This window comes from Centruroides vittatus, unplaced genomic scaffold (genome assembly GCF_030686945.1).
Source record: "Centruroides vittatus isolate TY-2023 unplaced genomic scaffold, ASM3068694v2 contig_1168, whole genome shotgun sequence".
NCBI lineage: Eukaryota > Metazoa > Arthropoda > Arachnida > Scorpiones > Buthidae > Centruroides > Centruroides vittatus.
The window spans coordinates 887,111-906,959 of record NW_027120749.1 but is presented as its reverse complement, the minus strand read 5'-3'; the positions used below and the strand labels follow the sequence as shown (position 1 = coordinate 906,959).

Here is a 19,849-nt window from a genome sequence, read left to right as displayed (position 1 = left end):
CTATTCTTGGGTGGATATTAGAATCTCAACATATAAATCTAAAATTTATTTGCTTCCACTTTTCCTATGAATTAATAATGCTTTTTATTAACAAAAGATGCTTTTAAAAACACATTAGACAGAAATAACAGTCCTCCCCCTTATTAACTTTAAGTAAATTGTTTAATTTTGATGAAGAGTTAGTTTGCAAATTTAAACTGTAGAAATGAGTTTTTTATGTAAAAATTAACGTATGGAATAAATAAATTTAAATTATGTTCAATAATTTATATTTTTGAATATAAATTCCAAAAATAATTTTTGGATTTTATTTGACAAATTCACAGATATATAAACTATATATCTGTGAATTTATTTATTTTCTCTAAATAATAATAAAATCTATTACATTATAGTAAAAAAAAAGTACTGTAACTATTGACACTGTTTCCATCGTAGTAAAGTACTGTAATTATACTTGCTATAGTTAAGTTAATTTTTGTTCATGTTTCCAATTTTATAATTTATTTTTCATTTTAATCCCATGAAAATGAATTAAATGTAACATCTTTTCTATTTATAAGTAAATGAAGATATATGTGAATATAATATATAAAAATACTCAAATGAAAAACTTCAAGTCAATATATTATCATATTTATTAAATAAATAATGAAATAAATAAGGAATGTATAAGATACTTTTCAATCAAATAAACCAAATCCCATATCATCATCAGATTCTTCAGATTCTTCCTTCTTTTCTTCCTTCTTACCCCCATCTACAAGAATATTGTGTCAAATTTTTATTACAGAAAATTTAAACATATCAATAGAAAAAGTTTAAGTAAATTAAATATGCTTTAACATAGTCATATAATGTAAATGTTAAAGCATATTTAATTTATTTAAACTTTTATTTATATGAAATTTATTTAAATACAATATATTTTATTATATCTCAAAAAAATCTCTAAATACATATGAAAAGATTTATAGTCACCATCATCACCACATTGTTAATTTATACCCTTTCATAAAAACTGAAGTAGTAGGCCTATATGTAAGGTTTTAAATTTTACATTCAGTAAGATTGAGTAATGACCAAATAAAAATAAAATTAATAGTAGTAGTAGTATTGGATTTAGTTTGTAGACATCCAATTTATTATATAAATTAATTTCTACAAATAACAGTGTCTTCCTTATTAGTAGAGTAAGTGAAATTTTTGAATTAAATTTAACAATTTAAAATATTCTGGAAGAGAGAATCAACCTAAAGCTGGACTTCAACCTTAAACTTCTGCTTACTGTATGGATGCATTATAAAGGTGAATAGTTCCAGAACCATTACAAAAGAATAGTTTAGGACTCTGAACTACTAATGTGTTCTTCATTTTGTAATTTTATGAATATAGCTTTTCACAGAACAGTGAATGCTATCTGGATTTGTATTTGAACTAAATTAAGTTGTTCAAGGAGTTTTTAAGAATAATCAAATTAGTCTAGCGAAAGTATAATTGCCTTACAGTCCTTACTTCTACGTTATTTTTGATTGTCAATTTGGACATTGCTCATTACTAGGACTTTACACTGGTGTTTTAATATTGACACAAGAATGAGAATTAGTTCAGAATAAACAAATTTTCTTTATTATATCACCTGTAGTAATTTTCTCTGTACACATATTACACATGTTTCAGGCATGCATGCCCGAAATACAAGAGTATTTTAAATTTATACAGATATTTTAAAAATTTTTATTTTTATTAGCATTTGTAATTATTTGCTTTGTTAGTAACTAGCAGGTATGTCAGGCATTGCTCAGCCAAAAAGTAAGAAAGCTAAACATTAAAATGAAAACCAGATTTGGTTATTTGGTTATTTTAGCCTACCATTGTTATGTTTTTAATAAGGTTTTTAGTGTGTTGATTTATCCTTCCCAGGGATTGTGCAAGAAGTTGGTTTTGGTTAAAAAAAAATTAAGCACCCATATTATATTACTACTATTACTACTAAAACCAATTTTAAGCTAAACATATACATGTCAATGCCATCATCATCATCACCACAATATCAGATGAGTTCTCCATACTCATAGGACTATTTGCCCCAACAATCAATGTCAATGTTATGAAATCATTCATGACATAGATCTAAAGAAAAATGAACATTACATTTATTCCTCTGCAAACTATTACTAGTAAGAATTCTGTTTATAAAATGGGCAAAAATCAGCAATGACTATCTTTTGCTTGTAGTTTCAGCTCTCACCTCATAAGTTCTTTCATTGGCAAAGGATAAATTAAGCAAAAATATAAAATATCTTTGATGTATACAGATTTTATAATTTCAAAAATTCAATAACATGTAACTGCAAAAATTAGAAGTGAAAACTAACATATCAAACATCTTTCAATTCTAGTAAAAATAGAAATTTAATTGACTTAATAAATGTTTTTGACCATATTAAACAATCATCAGGTTAAATGATAAGTAGTCTGTGAGACTGTACTACAACATGTAACAGATACAGCACAACAGTGGTTAAGACTTAATATAATTAAAATAATAATAAATAAAAATATTTATTCATTAACTACTTTAAAAATCTAATATTAATTCTGTGATTTTAACTGACATAAAAAGTTAAAAAAGATAGTTAACTTATTTTAAAACTTAATATACCTTTAGCTGGAGATGAAGGAAGTTCTGCTGTCGAAGTTGTAGTCAAAACATCACCAACTGCAGTTGCAGTGGCAGCACCTCCAGATGGCATTGAAGCTAATTTTGATTTACCTAGAAATATGCAGATATTTTATGAGTAAAATTCTTATAATACAATCTACACACATACAGACCATGTTAAATTGTCAGCTCTTATTTTATGGACTATTCTTAAAGTTATAATTTTTAATAATTATGCAATTTTAGATTATAGTTTGTTTCTATATTTATAGGCCACATATACAGATACACACACAAAATGGTAAGTGAAAGTTGCATTCAGTTGAAATCTATGAAGGTCCTATGAATAGATAGTTGTTAGATTAGTGTGATAAGTTAGTCTATATGGTTATAATATAATTCCGAATTATATCTACATCTGTTAATAAAGTGAAGATCAGAGATCTCAATAATTAACTGATAATATACATAATACATACCAAGTTTGCACAGGTTATAGGTTCAAATTTTACTCCAGATCAATCTTTTTCTTTCAGACACTTCTAAATTATTTAATTAAAAATGAATTCTGAGCATTAAATTCATCAAAAGATGCCAACATCACCTATTCTTAGTACAAGATATATATTACTACTAATTAAAAATGACAAATGAATCTACTGAATTATTAATATATTGTGATAGGATATAATCATCATATCATATGTTATGTATATATGATATTTCTACAACAAATAATTATGAAAGATTTAATTCTTGACCATGTAAAACAGTAACAAATTTGATAATCATATTAAGCATCCGTAACTAATCAGACATTTTAAACTTATTAATTTTAATTCCTAATAAATATTAAGTCATAATTCATTCAAAGACAAATTATTCAGTAGATAAACTTTTACATATATTTCAGATGATTTACATTTTAAGCCTTAAAGTTATCAAGTAAAATATAAACAATTTAATTTTTTTTAAAAATAAATTATATATGCTTTTTTTCTATTGAATCAAAAATAATATAATTATAGTCATCATATGTTTTAAAATCATATGATGAATATAATTTTACAAATTTAACATCTAAACTTCAACCAATGGATCAAGCCATAATCAAAAACCTTAAATTCCATTATCATAAGAATTTTAATGATGATGATTAATGAAGTTGAAAACAATACGTTTTCTTAAATTGATTTTGTCACCCGTATTGGCTGACAAAATCAATTTAAGAAAATGTATTTCTGAGCTATCAAAAATGTAGACTCACAAAGTAACTGAAATCACTATAAAAAATTATTTTTTCAAAGTGGGATTTAATGAAACTCTGGGGAATGGGATTAAGCTGATGAATTGCCACTTTTGGATTTACAAAAATAATTGGAAGCATTATGACAATTCAACAACATTACCACCAATATTAAGCTGAATGATTATCTCAACATTGAGAAAGACATCATTACCCGGGATCCCGGTTGTTTTTTTAACCTGGAAAATCCCACAAATTTCTTAAAAGTTTATTTTTTTTTATTTTATGTTAAGGTTGAGGAAATTTTGCAAATAGAAAGTATAATTAACTCATTAATTGTCAGAATACATTTGTATTTATTAGTTTTAAACCTACTTATTAGTTTTTTTTAATTTATCCTCGTTATGACATCTCACAGATTGTCAATAGTCAATATGTATTTGTGGCAGGACTCTGAAAATTCTTTATTGACAGAACCTGTAATATCTTGAATAATTGCATTGATGCCGTCTTAATTTTAACTATGCCCAGTAGCTTCAATAACTGTGTAATGCCAAGTTGTGCAAATTGGGCAAGGATAGAAATGAGTATGAAGTCTGCAAGTATAAAGTTTTTCCTTCATAAACCTAATTATTAAAGCCAAATGAACTGCCAAATTATCGGGCTATAAGCTTCATACCGCTATTAAAGCAGCCAAGGTAGACAAATCAAGAGTAATTGAGAGCAAAAGAAATACTATAATGCATCTCAAAAATAAACTAGAAATCTTCCAGGCACAGGTGAAATAACACATAACATCTGTCCTCTCTTAAATGCATTAAACACAACTCCACTCACATCAATTGAATCAGAAAGGGTATTCTTGGTAGCAGGACTTTTCATTACTAAAATAAGAATCAGATTGAGTGATAGGAGATTGACCATCTTTGCTTTTTTAAAATCTTATTATAAAAATTTATAATAATATTTTGTATTATGTTTTATTTAAAAAACAAAAATTACCTTTTAAATTAGAAGTTTGATCTAAGTTCATTTCTTTTAAATTTTCAACTCAATTCAAAGCATTTTTATTATTGTTGTTATTTGCAGTTTCCAGCAAACTTTAATAAGTTTTTTCTATTTGTGAAAATTCTATGTAATTCAAAGATAACTTTTAATATATATCTTACACAGCATTATTAATATGATTTTAGAGATTGCAGAACGTATTAAATTACTTTAAAATATGAAAAAATAATTATATAATTTGATTTCAAGATATTTTGTATATCTTAAAAATAATTAATTCTATCCCAGGAAACAGTTTACTTTTTTCCTGAAATCCCAGGACAAGCAAAAGACTGGGAAATGAGAAACCCTAATTACTACCAAGTATCCTACTGATAAAAAAAATTTCGAAGATTTTAAAAAGTAACCAAACAATTCAAGACAAGGATGATGATGATGCTAGTGAGAAACCCGTAAAAAAACCCAACAAATGACAAAATGATAAAAGCATTTAAAATTATTCGTAATAGACTGCAACATTACGAAAATGTGGCCGGAAGCATTTTCAATGCTCTTAATAAATTTGAAGCATATTAAATGTGAATGAGAAAATTTTCCAGCATATCCAGATATACAATACAGGTTGGTCATCACTGTTCTAGCATCACTAATCCAGTACTGATTTTGGCTAGTGTAATTTCAAATTTTCTGGGTCAATGCACCATCCTACTATTACTGTTCAGTGGCCAGGTGTATGATGATTAACTTTTTTGTACAATAATATCACATAAAGCATAATATACAATAATACTTGTACAATAATGACAAAATGTATGATAATTTGACAAGGAGTAAATTTTTCAATACTTTTAATAATGTTTTCAAATTTTTAAATCTTCAAATTAATAATCCTCAAATACATCATCAGAATAATAAATATAGGAATTAATCTATCATCTGTATAAAATTAAAAAAATCTGCACTGATAACATGGCAACAATGTTGATTGTTGGCAGGCCAATTATTCAGAGAGACAGCTAGATGGGAGAGTGATGGTGTCAGCTTACTGTTTTGGTAAGCCGAGGAACAATATGAATAGGCTGTAAAACCTAAAGAATTTTTCATATGGTAGTCTGTCCCATCCTGGTATGTAGACCTGGCTAAACTCATGATGAGCTTGATAAAAAGGCCTTCTTAGTGCTAAAAGGACAAAAAGGTAAGATAAAAAAAAATCATCTATTTAGATTCTCCACATTAAATGTGAGTATGCAGACAAATGCTTATTAATCCATGATTAAGTTAAAAGATTTTATCACTTGTTTATTATGTGAAATGTCTTTAGTGCAGAATCAAAAATATGCTGAAAACTAAATTACATTTGACAATTTTAATGAAAGAGAATAATTTCAAGTACCTTAATTTTGTTTGGTTTTATATTTTGTTTTGATAATAAACATTTTTCTTTGTTTTATTAATAAGAATTTTTACAGATTTTGTATTTTCCTATACATTCAAATAAAAAAATTATATGATTATGTATACCATAAAATAAGATAATTTTCAAAGCTGTATACAATAAACAGTCTTTTCTAATCTTGCAATGCTAATAGCACTATCTGTTGCATAAACACCATTGACGTCACTTGCAAACACAGGAAAGTCATTCTAATTTGTTCACTTATTTGTGATCTGGCAAAAATCACTAAACAAGCATTATTGGAACCTTGTTGAAAAGTGAATGTTTTAAACTCTTTGTTAAGAGTTTTAAAACATTCACATTTGAACTGTCACCAACATGTTCCACAGTTGCCTGTGGATTTTTTCAACCACCAGATCCTGCAGTTGTAGGTGTTCACTTTACCATAGACATAGTAAAATGAAATGCCAACTCGTCACTGAAGATAGTGTTATCCAAGAATGTCTCATCTTCCTTAATCTAATGCAACATTTCTGCACTGTGTGATGTATTTTGCTATAAATTAACATCTAACTGATTCTGTAAGTCTTACGATTAAAATTTTATATACTTTAAAGTTATAAAGTCATTTTTGAATCATCCTGTAAACATTATTATTAGAGATTTAAAATATAATATATAAAAAAAGCAAATTATTTCATATAACATTATACATTAATATTCAATAGTATTATCATACTTCAAACAAAAATACATATTTTAAGTTAAAATCTTCTCATTTGAATAGTTATGATTTTGTAAAACTTTGATATTCTCATAATAAATAAATAAATATATGTAATAATTTTAATATTTAAAACTTATTTTCACTTACCTAATTCTATAACTTCATTTATGTCTCTACCATTTAATTCCTGAATTACTTTTTTGACTCTTTCATTATCTACTTCAATTCCAACACTGCTTAAAATTTTCTCAATATCATAAGCTGAAGGAGTTTTATTACCACCAAGGGTTGCAAGTAGATAAGCCGCTACGTAACGCATACTGAAAAATTTATTTTATTTATAAATATATTTAAGCTTAAAATAAACTGAATTTTTAAAAAATAATCATTACAAATGAAACTTTTATAGCAAATTTTAACCATGTAAAATATAATTAATATTGCACTTTATACAAACTATTAAAACATATCACCAAACAATTGCTTGAATAATCAGGCTATAACTCTGCTAATTAATAATTAATATTAAGTAACTTGCTACTAGAGGTAGATGTTAAGCACCATCTCTTAATTAAATTAATAATAATAATTTTTAATAATATATTAAATAATTTGGAACCATCTGGAAGAAAAGAACTGACCTGGAGCAGGCTTGAACCTACAACCTCTGCTTGCTGTGCATTGCACTTGCCACTAGTAGTAAAATTACTTAATATTAATTATAAAATTAGTGGAGTTATAGCCTGATTATTTAGGCGATCATTTGGTGATGTTTCTATGTACATATCAGGTTTCATGATGTTTGTTATACTTTTAAAATATACTTTTTAAGTAAAACCTATAACCTATAATCTATAACGAATGATTAAGTGGTATTTTCAAGAAGATCAGACAGCAATCTGATGTCCAAATTGCATACAGGAGATCTCTGACTTCTTTTCATTACTTAGAAATGACAAGGACTCTCTTGATGAAAAGTCACTGCTAGGAGTATACACAATTCCTTTGCACGACCACAGGGTTGATCAACAATACAAATACATAGGTGCTATCTTTAGATCCCTTAAGACAAGGCTCAAGGAACACTAGTACTCAAATACTGAAAAAACAGGGGGTACCACGTTGGTCACCTATGCATCAGATGAAGACGTAGAAGTTCATTTTGATAGAGCTCACCTACTACATCAAAATGCATTACCATTATGTCTAAAATATCTCAAGACTGTTGAGATATACAATGCTATCACTAGAGGAACAGCTATCAACATCAGACACACAATATCTATATCGCATGCCTGGAGGGCAGTATTTGAGTGCATTTAATAACTATGTAATGTTTTATAAACTGTTTAGTACATTTATTGTTATTTAAGATTTTTTGTTATTTATAGTTATTTAAATGTTTTATATATGTTATATTTGTTCTTTTGTATTCAATTTAATTTATAATATATTACTGTGTTCATACACATGCAAATTTCTTATGCAAGAAAATTTTTTAAATGTAACTTATTGTTTAATTTTCATTCTAACGAGAGAATCTAATGATGGCCTTTTTATAGGTTAAAAATGTTTGTTTTTCAATAAATGATTTTGTTCTTTAACTGGATAATGGGTTTATTAGTGTTCTTATATTGCATACATCCAGTTTGAGGTAGTGTTTCTACTTTAAGTAAAACAATATTCCATATAAAAAATAACCAGAATCTACATACACTACATATTAGAGCTAAAGTTGCTTTTCTTTTTGACATTTTTAATGCTTACAATGAAAACTTCAGAAATTTTAACTTATAATTTAATGTAATGATAATGTTAGAAATATGTTTAACAGAATATACTCAGCAAATAATTAATAGATTATCACATCACACCTAATGTTGCCGAGATATTTATTGAAAACGTTAGTTTGTTTTCAATAAATATTTTGGCAATATTAGGTGCAATGTGATAATCTGTTAGAAATATGTTTCAATAATATTGAAACTAGAATATGAATAACAACTACAAAATTAATATATACATTAGAACAATTTCAATCTAGAAATATGAACTTAAATTATCAAATACGTGGATATGAAGTAAGCAATTTTAAAAAATATATAAATGATTTTTGAATTTAATTTATTTTGAAGTTTAAATTTAATTTTTAATATGAAAAATATTTTAAAAGTTCCTACTGTCAATCAAGTCTATCTTTTGAATAATGAGACTGAACTGGGACAGCATTTCTTTCAATAGTAAAGTATGAATTAAAAACATTCCAATTGAATATGAGAATCTTTTAAATTTTTTTTCACATAAAATCTGTACATTACTACAAATTACAAAAAATTTACTTTAAATATATTGCAACAATGAATGTTCTAAATAGATAAGCTACAGAAATTATACACAAACATCTTCTCCAGCTCCTCAATTTTTAAATTTTCAACTCTGGTTCCTTCATAAAAGTTCAATATATATTAATAATGGTAAATAATATATGTAATTTATGATATCATGGATGTAGCCCAGAAGGGGCAGACTAGGATATTGGCCCCCTAAATCTTAAAAAATTCAAATGCTGCCAACCGTTCAAATTCTGGTATGAGCAAAAGCATGTTACTCTTTGATATCTCTTGGAACATTCCACTGTGGTGGCATAGTAGTAGTATCTCAAGCTAAGAGTTTAGGCAGAATCTGCTTGAAAGTGAAAGCAATGAGGAGAAGACAGAGTTCTTCACCTAATTCTGAACCTAAGTTCTGGCCTTCATTCTCATCAGTTCAACAAAAGAAGAGCTGCAACAATGATACCCACAAGTTGATGAGAAAATCTTTCCTTATGATTACAGCTCAAAAAATGAAAATTTTAAAATGCTGTTGGAAACCTCCACTAAGTTACAACTTCACTAGAGATGACAAATCTTAAAAGAAAATTTCAGTAAAGCTGACTTGAAGAATGCTGCCCATGACTAGCATATTCTAAGCATTTAAAGGGAACTGTACTGCATTATTTTTACTCTCACCACTAGACAAGGTGTCCAGGATGTCTTTGCTGTACAACGTTTTATACAATAAAAAGCAGCAAAGATATTTCATGGAGGAAGTATACAGATCTTCAGCTCGTATCTTCACACCTAAAGTTAATAACAGAAAATCAAGAAATTATAGCGTCAATCATCTCGATCATAATCTGTGGAGTTCATAATGTACCCTTAAGAGGCAAAGGGCAAAACACAAGAATTTTAGAAGACTTGATTCAATTGAAAATCAATACTAGTGTGGAAGAGTTGGTGACACAAAGGGTAAAAAAAATGCTATCTATATGTATCCACAAATACAAAATGAACTTATAAATTTGTGTGGTAGTGTTATAAAGGGCCTCATACTAAAAGACATTAAAAACTTGTGCACCTATTCTATACTGGCTGATGAGACAGCTGATGTATCAGAAAAGAAACAGTTATCAATTGGATTTTTGATGATGAAAAAAAAAAATGATATATGAAGAATTTCTTCGGTTTGAAGAATCAGAAACTATGAATGCAAAAACCATAGTGGATACAATCAACAAATTTCTAGAAAGACAAGTGCTAGACCCACAAAAATGTGTCAGACAAGGATATGATGGCCGTGCAAGTATAGCAGGGAAGATGGTTATATAAAATATAAGAGATAAGTACAGGAAAGCCCTGTTTTCTACATTCTACAAGCCATCAGTTAAACCTGATGGTGAATGATCTAAATTGTGTCACTGAAATTCATAACACAGTGTCCACTATACAGTACATTATAAACTTTTCCTGAAAATCTGTTTTAAAGAGAAAGTACATTTCAAACATACTGACTCTGTGCAAGACAAGATGGTCTCAAAAATACTGAAGCATTTTATGGAAACTGTGCAGGGTCTAGAGACTTACACAAGAAAGAAAAACATCCTTTTAGCTGTACTGTGCTGCCACGAAATCTGTATTCATTATCTCTGCTTTCATTATAGCTAAGTATTTGCAACAGGTTAATAGTTCAATTTAATAGTTCAATGTGTGAACCATGTTAAGAGAATTCTGAACATAATGAAAGTTCATTACCAAACTGCTGATGCCTTTACGGAAGATTATCTCACTTCTGTCCGTGCAACTATACTAGTAGAACTTCAGCCACCCACAGTAGTAAAACACCAGCAGCATTATTTGAATCCTCCTGCAACTCCACTTGCCAAACACCAGAAATGATCAAAAACTTATTCCATATCCTGATTTATTTATATCAGCATTAGAAACAGATTTTCTGAGGAAAATGTACCGACTTTTTCAATATTCTCTCTACATCTCTTTCTCATACTACATTCAATCATCAAAAATTTGAAACAGAGAGAAAGGTCATTAGTCTTAAATAATTATGTTTCTGTAATTAATTAATATAGGCAAGAAATTTTTTAATATAGAGAACAAGCTGCTTAGCTGATCTTTACAAACTAGAGGGAATTGAGTCTGAAGCAAAATTGTATTGTGTGGAACAAGAAAAACCCAGATCAGCAGACTTTAAAAAACTTGAAAATAGTTAAAGTGATTAAAGAAGCTATATTCTTTCCTGACAAAAAAAATGCTCTTATCATCTCAATAGCTTAATCTTGTTCCACAGGAAAGGCCAACCCAAGAAAAAGCAGAACCCAATGCAAAGATGTCATGTGGGGCTTTTTAATAATACAGTAACAACTCGGTTTTCGTTGACTTTGGTTATCGCCAGTTTCAGTTTTCATCATTTTTTTCTGGGAAAAATGTCTTGGTTTTCATCAGTTGCCTTGGATTTCGTCAGTAGGCCCACGTGACCTTGCTGCTAATTTTGCTTAAACAAAGGGCAACCCACGCATTTTCCTGCTCAGTGTGGCGTTGTTGCTCATTGTGTGAGCATTATTATTCTGTGCCACTATCCAAATAATTCCAAAGCTTTCCTTTCCTTTTTGCTCTATCATAGAACCAAAGAAAGTTTCCAATGCCAGCAGCCCTTTGAAGAAGGTCAGGAACATGATTGAAGTTGAAGGAAATCATTGAAAAATATGAGAGCGACATTAAGATTGCTGAAATCTGCACCTTTATATTCATTTTATATTAATTTTGTATTGTTTTTGTATTAAACACTATATTTATTCTCTATAAAATGCATTTTTGGTATGTATTTTAGAGTGTCTAGAACGAATTAATTAAATTTACATTGATTCATATGGAAATAATTGCCTCGGTTTTTGTCAGTTTCATATTTCACCAATTGTTTTCAGACAGATTATCAACGAAAACAGAGGTATCACTGTAATACAAATCAGATTCAAACGACAAACTATTTTAATGGTAAACAAACCATCCATTAAATAGATTAACAAAACTTAGTTAAATTGGTGAATAATGAAATGATCAATTTTTGAAGTTCACAAGAGTTGGATCATGCAGGACTGTGGAGCCTTGTATGGTTGAACTGTTTGCACCACCTTCTGGCTGACCCTGTTTAGCACCATAAAAAATGTTGAAACATGATTGAGATCAACAATGACGGAAAACTGCTTAAATGGGTTATGCTTAATGAGTATACAAAAGAAATCAGCTTTGGAAAAGAAGAGAGTTTGAAATGAAAGCTATAGAAAAATTTTCTAAAAATCCAAGATGGCTATTGTTATAAGTAAGATTTTTCCAGTTCACAAATTTTTTAAGAGCAAATGAACAAAAATTATTTTGATATTGTCATAATGCTGGGCTGCAATTTTTAATCATATTTTTAATTTATTTAATTTAAAATATATGCTCTCAATCTCAAATCAAAAGTGTCTTGTACATCAAACTTTTCCTGATAACAGGTTAGGTTAGGTTAGGTTTTAAATATAATATTGATACTAAGATTGATTTTAAATGATGATTAAAATGAAAAATTTTAATTATTATTTTTGAAAAGAATGTATCTAAACAAAAACATATGAAATGTAAAAAAATTGCACTGAGTATAAACATGACAATTTAGATGATAGTCAAATTTTTTTTTTAGGAGTTTTACTTTGGTAAAGATTAACTTGACATTTCAAAGCAATACCAACAAGACCCACAAGATTTTTACCTGTATTACTGTTATCTATAAATTGCTTCCAAGCACCAAGCTTCCAAGTTGGTAAATTAAAGCTACAAGTTTTAACCTAGAAGTTTTGCCTATCAATCTAGAAGTTTTGCTGGAATCTCACTAATAATGAGAAAGTTTAAATTCAAGCTTTCTAGACCCAGTACTTTTTTTCTCTATGAACATCTGCAGTGCCAGATGAAAAAAAAAAGAAAATACATTAAAATGAAAAATTGGTTTTTGAAAAGAATGTATATATTTATACAAATTTTGTAAAAATATACACTATTACTTTCCTGGCTGTTATACATAACAGAGAGAAAGTATGGCAATCAGTAAAAAAATGACCCCTCCCCAAGATTTTTAATTTTTGGACTCAGGACACCTTGAAATGCAGAGAAATGCAAAAAATTCAGGGGTTTATCTATATGTATGAATGTTAGTGTGTGGGGGCACAATTTTGTTCATTCTCTTAGAAGCTTAATAACTTGTGTGTCTTTGATCAAAAATTTCTGAAATTTTGCAGAGAGGTAAGTGTACTAAGGAATTGATGCTATTAAATTTTGGTGATTAAAAGTCAAGGGGATGGGGAGATAAAGGGAATCATGTGTATCTCCAATAGGGTCAAACTTAATAACGATTTTATTTGTTATTAGCATTTATAATTTTTTATAAAACTGATCCTTAGCCTCAAAATTATGCTATTTTTAATTATTTTATAATAATTAAAAATATAAGAAGTTTTTTAAATAAAATATCATAACCATCAAATGTTGCCAGGAAAGTTAAGCAATTTGTTGCTGGATTTTTTTTTGAAATAATAAAATATTCATGTTTCTTAACAAGATAAAACTGAGTAGACTAATAAGAACAACAAAATAAGTACATTTACAAAAAAGTAAAAAGCAGAATTCATAGTAGATAAAATTTTCCTCTTTAGTTTATCAAGACAATTAAAGCTGGTTTGATAAATTGAAAAGTAAGATTTTATTTAAAAAATATCACTAGACTTAAAAAATCATTTAGTTGATTTACCAAAATGCATATCAGTGTACTCTCCAAACCGGTTTTATTCAGTTAATCAATGAGCTAAAATTTTTTCCCGAGGAGAACTGTGCAGAAATAATATCGTATTTTCGCGAAATGACTGACATGCACATAAAAAGGGAGACCAGCATGCCAGTTAAACTGCAACTAAAATATAAAATTAATCTGATCTAACAAAACTAGTTGTTAATTAAATGTTAAAGAAAACATTCTTCAGAGTACAACAAAATAACATTGTAATTTGACTGACATAAAATCAGAATAGAGTTTTCATTTACAAGGCAATAAAACAATTAACAACTTATTGATATTAGTAGAAATAGTAGTCAGTCAGTGTGGGCTACATTGACCATCACCCCAACTTTAAGATACAACTGATGACTAAAGTTAAGAAATAGAGATAATTATGAAAATTTTTTAAAATCAAAATTACATTAGTCATTATATTATATTTGAAATTTTCTAGTTTATCAAGAAGAATTTAAAATTGAAAAGTTGTTTATTTTAAAATGAACTGATGCATCTTATGACTCAATTTATATTTTAATTGTTTTTTGTCTGTTGTCATATCCTCAATAAACAGTGGTAACAACTCTGGGCTATATTTTCTTATCAGCCATTCTAAACAATTGAGTAGTTGTTATTCTAGTACATTTCCTTAGAATTTGTAACAATGTATTTTGGATATCTGTCTTCTTTTTTCTTACATGATTTAATAAAACTCATTACACAGGGGAAGATATTTTATCTTTCATTACATGTTAAAAATATGTTAGCATTTTATTCTTTGACTTACAATCTCTGATTCAGACATATTTAGTAAGAAATTAAAAAGTTTTTACACTAAAATGTTCTTAGCATATATAAACAGTACTATAGCTTAAATACCATATTTACTCACATATAAGATGAGGTTTTTATTCATTTTTCACTGTTTCAAAAACCTAGATTGTCCTGAAGGATTCTTTGCATTTTTGCAATAATTTTTGTGAACTGCGTATTTGCATTTTTTGCTGGATGCTCATCCTCTGGTGTATAAAAACCACAGTATTTTTATCTAGGTCATTTGAATTGTTCTTGTGTATTGTCAGGATTAAACAGGAATAGCACCAAGAAAAGTAAAGCTTTTGAACCAAATTTCAAGTTGAAATTCCAAAATCATACAGGAGCTCGATATAAGTTTTAATCCATTCCCACATGAAAACAGATGATTATTTGGAAGTCAGAATTCAGAGAAACTCGTAAGTGTAATCAACAGAAAGTGGAATTCGACTGTTAAGAATTTGCAAAAAAGGTTCCCGATTGTCCAGCTTTGTGTGAACAAATTATGTTACTGATTTTACAAGATTTTTCTTTAAAATGTAAAATGCCAGTAATTTTAGCATGACAATGTGTGCATTTACATGCATTTGATATTTTATTTGTGATTAAACAAAATAAAATTAGAATTGTATTAATAAATTTAATTTTCTTTATTTTTGATCTTGAAAGTCACACTTTGTCCTATATGCGAGATCGTCTTATATTCGAGTAAATATGGTAATTCCAAATGCCTAAACATAGATTTTAAGTATCTAAGCTTCTATCCAATAAGAAAATAAAAATAAACAAACATAACTTTTAAGAGTATAGCTGCATAATTGTACATTCAAACTAATACTTCTCAGATGATTAAAAGCTGCTCTTGCCAATTTATTAATACAAAATTTCATTTTATGAAAAGAAGCCCAATGTTCTTTCAGTCGACATATCCTAAATATAACATTGAGCAAATACTCTGCAGTGGATTCAGTCATTAATGTAAACATTAGTGGTGGTTTTAATGTGAACATTATAACTAAATTAAAATAGCCAAATGAGATTGCATTCTTATCTAAATTTTGAAATACCAATATATAAAATTTGACATAAGTCAACCCACGAGAACCTTATTATATCCCAGTATCGACAAATTTTAATTAAAATTAATGTTTTCGACCATAATCATGGTCTTCCTCAGGCTTTTGATCAGTACAAATTTGAATATGGAACGCGTCGAACAATATGGTCAAAAATGTTAGTTTTAATTAAAATTTGTCAATACTGGGATAAAATAACAGTCTTCTAATCAGAAATACTGGAGTGAGAAATGAACTGTCACAAACAAAACCTTTTTTACTAGTAATTGAACTAAACAAAACTTCAGAACGTTTTCAGCCTTCACCAAGGCCTGCTTCAGGTGCTGAACTAAACTGGCTTCCTACTTGGACCGTTAGAACGATGCTATTCGATTTTAAACATTGTATATATCACATTTCAGTCCTCTGCCTGGCTCCGTTCGAATTCCTCGAACAGGTATCTCCATGCAAGAGCGATAGTCTCACCTAACTCTCTAAAGTTAATACAGTTGCCTCTTAAGTTGGCTTTATAAATCTCCAAGGTCTCTAGGTGACAAATATAATCAATTTCAAAGGCCTGTCTAATTAATCTGGTGTTCCAGAACTGAGATATAATAAGGTTCTCGTGGGTTGATTATCCTTTACAGTGATTCTAAGAGTGTTTTACTTAACATAGGTACTGTATTGATAGATTGATTAAAATTTATAAGATTATTGATTTATTATATAAGTATAAAAATCTTACATAAATTTTACAGAATGTAATTAAAAATGCATTATCCCATATAACTCATTTTATCAAAATTTAATTTATTTGTTATTTGTAACTTTAAATAACTTGCAGCTTATATGACAAATCTAGGCTTAAAATGTTTTTTAAATTGACTAAATTTCCATAAACATGTTGAACCAATGCATATTTATCTAAATAGAGATCTCATCTATCATCAATACCTATCAAATGTAGATGTATTTTCTGATTTCTTAGTGTTTGCAGATGAAGTAAAAAAAAAAAAAAAAACAATAATCAATTTGGACAGTACTAGGGTGGGACTTGGGTGGGTGCCAACTGACCCTAAAATCTTCTTGTCCACTCATCTGCCCACCTTGAAATAATTTATTCAAATCTACCTATACTGATTATTATTGGGTTTTTTAAAAATATGTATTGATTGCTTGCCATATACACACACACTAAAAGCTTTTTTCTGTTTGTGTCTTTCTAAAAATAAATCACTAAATTTTAAAAATTAGTTTGATAAAATGTGCAGATAACACCTGTTCTGCTAAAAAAAGTTCTGCTTCACAACCACCCTCTCAGAATGAAAATCCTAGCACTGTTAATGACAATCAAAATTTATGTATTTTTATTTATACAAGAGTAATTTAGATAAAGATGATATTTAAATATTGGTAAATAAAAAATAAACAATAAAATTAAATTATTAAAGATAAACTTGCAATTGAAAAAAAAATTCAAAAGAAATGAGATAAGGAGAATAGTGAAGTATAAACAGTAAATAATAAACTGATCAAACAAAGTGAAACAATGAATACAGAGGTTTATAAATATATTAAAAACTTCTTATACAAATTAAAAAATTCAATGGATGAAACATACATTTAAAAATAATAGCAGACTTTATTTACATAAATAAAGACTAACATCCAGCACAAATTAACTCAAAATTGTAATTTTACTAATGTTTTTGTACATCTTCAGGTAAAATACATAGAAAGTAAACTAAAACTAATAGCAGAACTAAAATATAATAGACTAAATAAAAAAAAGTTATTTGTATTTAGTCTTCAATTTGTATCCTCTTGCATCCTTTCAAACTGTAGGAACACAGTTAACACTGGCAGAGTCAACCTTTCCTTTGATGCTGTTCCCTGCATACAATTATATAAATTAATTAACTTTGCCAGTTCTTATGTTCAAATGTTTATAATTGCTAACTTCCATACAACTTACAAAAATCCCAATAAAGAGTGTATATCACCATTTATTGGGATTTTTGTATGGGTGAGGCTCTTATTTTCAGGTAGCACCAAATTTGTTTTAAGCAATAAAAAATATACATATGTCAGTAATAAAAGACTTAACATAAAAACTTTTAATGTAAATTCTTAGGCTGTAGTATAACTATCATTAGATTTTTGTCATCACTATTTCCTATTGAAAAAACTGAATTGTGCATGTGTCCCCCTCTCAATTATTATTAGCTCCTTTAAATTATATTGACAGATATAACTGATAAAAATTTTAACTGATATAAACTGTTAAATAGATAATATCGATAATACAAGTATATGCCACATTATCTATTTTCATATACTGTATAGCTAGAACATTTTCCATTATCAAAAAAAAGCCCATTTACATTTTGTTGAGTAAAGTTTTATATATTAAACACATTGAAAATGTATATGAAAATACAGTAAACTAAATACATTTTGAAAAATAAAGACAATGCTTAAAATTACAAATTTAGCTGATGATTAATAATGAAAAAAATTCATCTTCATTTTTCCTTCTACTCTGATTGTTTAAAAAAGTCAATCAGAACATGTTTAACAAAGCAAAACAACTGAAAACAAAAAGACAAATGCAAGTAATTAAATGTAAGAAATTTGTCCTTGTTATGACGTTTTCCCAGCAAGGTAAGGATTTGTTTTGCAATAAAGCCAACCGTTCTTTTTTTGACTGGTATAATATAAAACAGTTGGCTTGATATTTAGATACCATATACAATTATTAATTTTTCTATGATAAATACAATTCGTTATACATTTTACTAAATAATTGGTACAATTCTAGGACTGAATGACGCAGTTGGGACTTTAACAGGGCTGTAGAGCATACTAAAACTAAAATTTCAGCACCTTTTTAATGTAAGACGACGAAAATATTAATTTTATTATAATTATTTTAACTTATATCCCACTAAACAACCATCTTCACAGATTTCCATTATTGTATCTTATAGAGCGTATCAATAACAACCATAACACGTAACGCACTACTCTACCGCATTCCCATTCTTTTATCACACTCTATTAACTCTTCAAATGGTGTATTCATTTGCAAAGCCAATTAGATATACTTGAGATGTTAAAAAAGCATTAATTACGAAAAATAAAAATACATATTATCTACATGTACAATGATTCGGCAATCTTATTCTAAATGATTCTATCAAATGTTCGTAATTGTTTTCGGTACATTATCAATACTAACTTTATTTTTTCCTGCAGCAAATCACCGCCAATGACCACCTGTTCTATCGCACCAAAATGTGACCAAATGGTTGCTCGACAGCAACGCCATCTAGTAGTGGATGGAATGTATTATTTTGGCTTGTGACTCAAAATATTACATACAAAACTCGCCATATAATGTTCGTTTTATTATTTAAAGTATTTTTATAAAATACATTATACGTGAAAATAATTTAAGAAAGCTAATAATATCAATATAATAATAAAAAAATAAATACGTAAATAACTTTTCATAAATACCCATATCTCTCTTCTGTCGCGCTGTATTTCTTTTTACACCGGAAAAAAAAAAAAAAAACAATTTATTTGAAAATTTTAAATTTAAATTTTTGCTAAAATTCGGTTATTGTTAATTTACATTACTCATACGTAAAATCAACATAAATTCAACATACAGTAACTATTCTCTGATATACAATACATACGTATTGTACAGTACAGTACATCAGAGAATAGTTACTGTATGTTGGTTTTATGTTTCCTATGTTACCTTTAGTTTTCTATACTTGCGTACAAATAATAT

General features: G+C 27.9%; 1 protein-coding gene across 1 annotated transcript; it reads right to left on the bottom strand.

Moving 5' to 3' along the window:
- Nucleotides 1–620: 620 nt before the first annotated feature.
- Nucleotides 621–19,358, bottom strand: LOC136981189 (large ribosomal subunit protein P2-like). The gene is made up of 4 exons (XM_067277474.1): nt 19,286–19,358; nt 7,190–7,362; nt 2,666–2,776; nt 621–760 (listed from the first exon to the last, which is right to left on the bottom strand). The coding sequence occupies exons 2-4, from the start codon at nt 7,359–7,361 to the stop codon at nt 684–686; spliced, it is 360 nt and encodes a 119-aa protein (XP_067133575.1). The 5' UTR covers nt 7,362; nt 19,286–19,358; the 3' UTR covers nt 621–683.
- Between the last annotated feature and the right edge of the window lie 491 nt (nt 19,359–19,849).

What these genes read in the sequence shown, in the direction of transcription:
- LOC136981189 (XM_067277474.1), bottom strand. Translation starts at nt 7,361, where the DNA reads ATGCGTTACGTAGCGGCTTATCTACTTGCAACCCTTGGTGGTAATAAA. An exon ending in AAATGAAGTTATAGAATTAG is followed by an intron (nt 2,777 to 7,189) that starts GTAAGTGAAAAT and finishes GCATATTTCTAG; the next exon opens with GTAAATCAAAATTAGCTTCA. An exon ending in TCCTTCATCTCCAGCTAAAG is followed by an intron (nt 761 to 2,665) that starts GTATATTAAGTT and finishes ATATTCTTGTAG; the next exon opens with ATGGGGGTAAGAAGGAAGAA.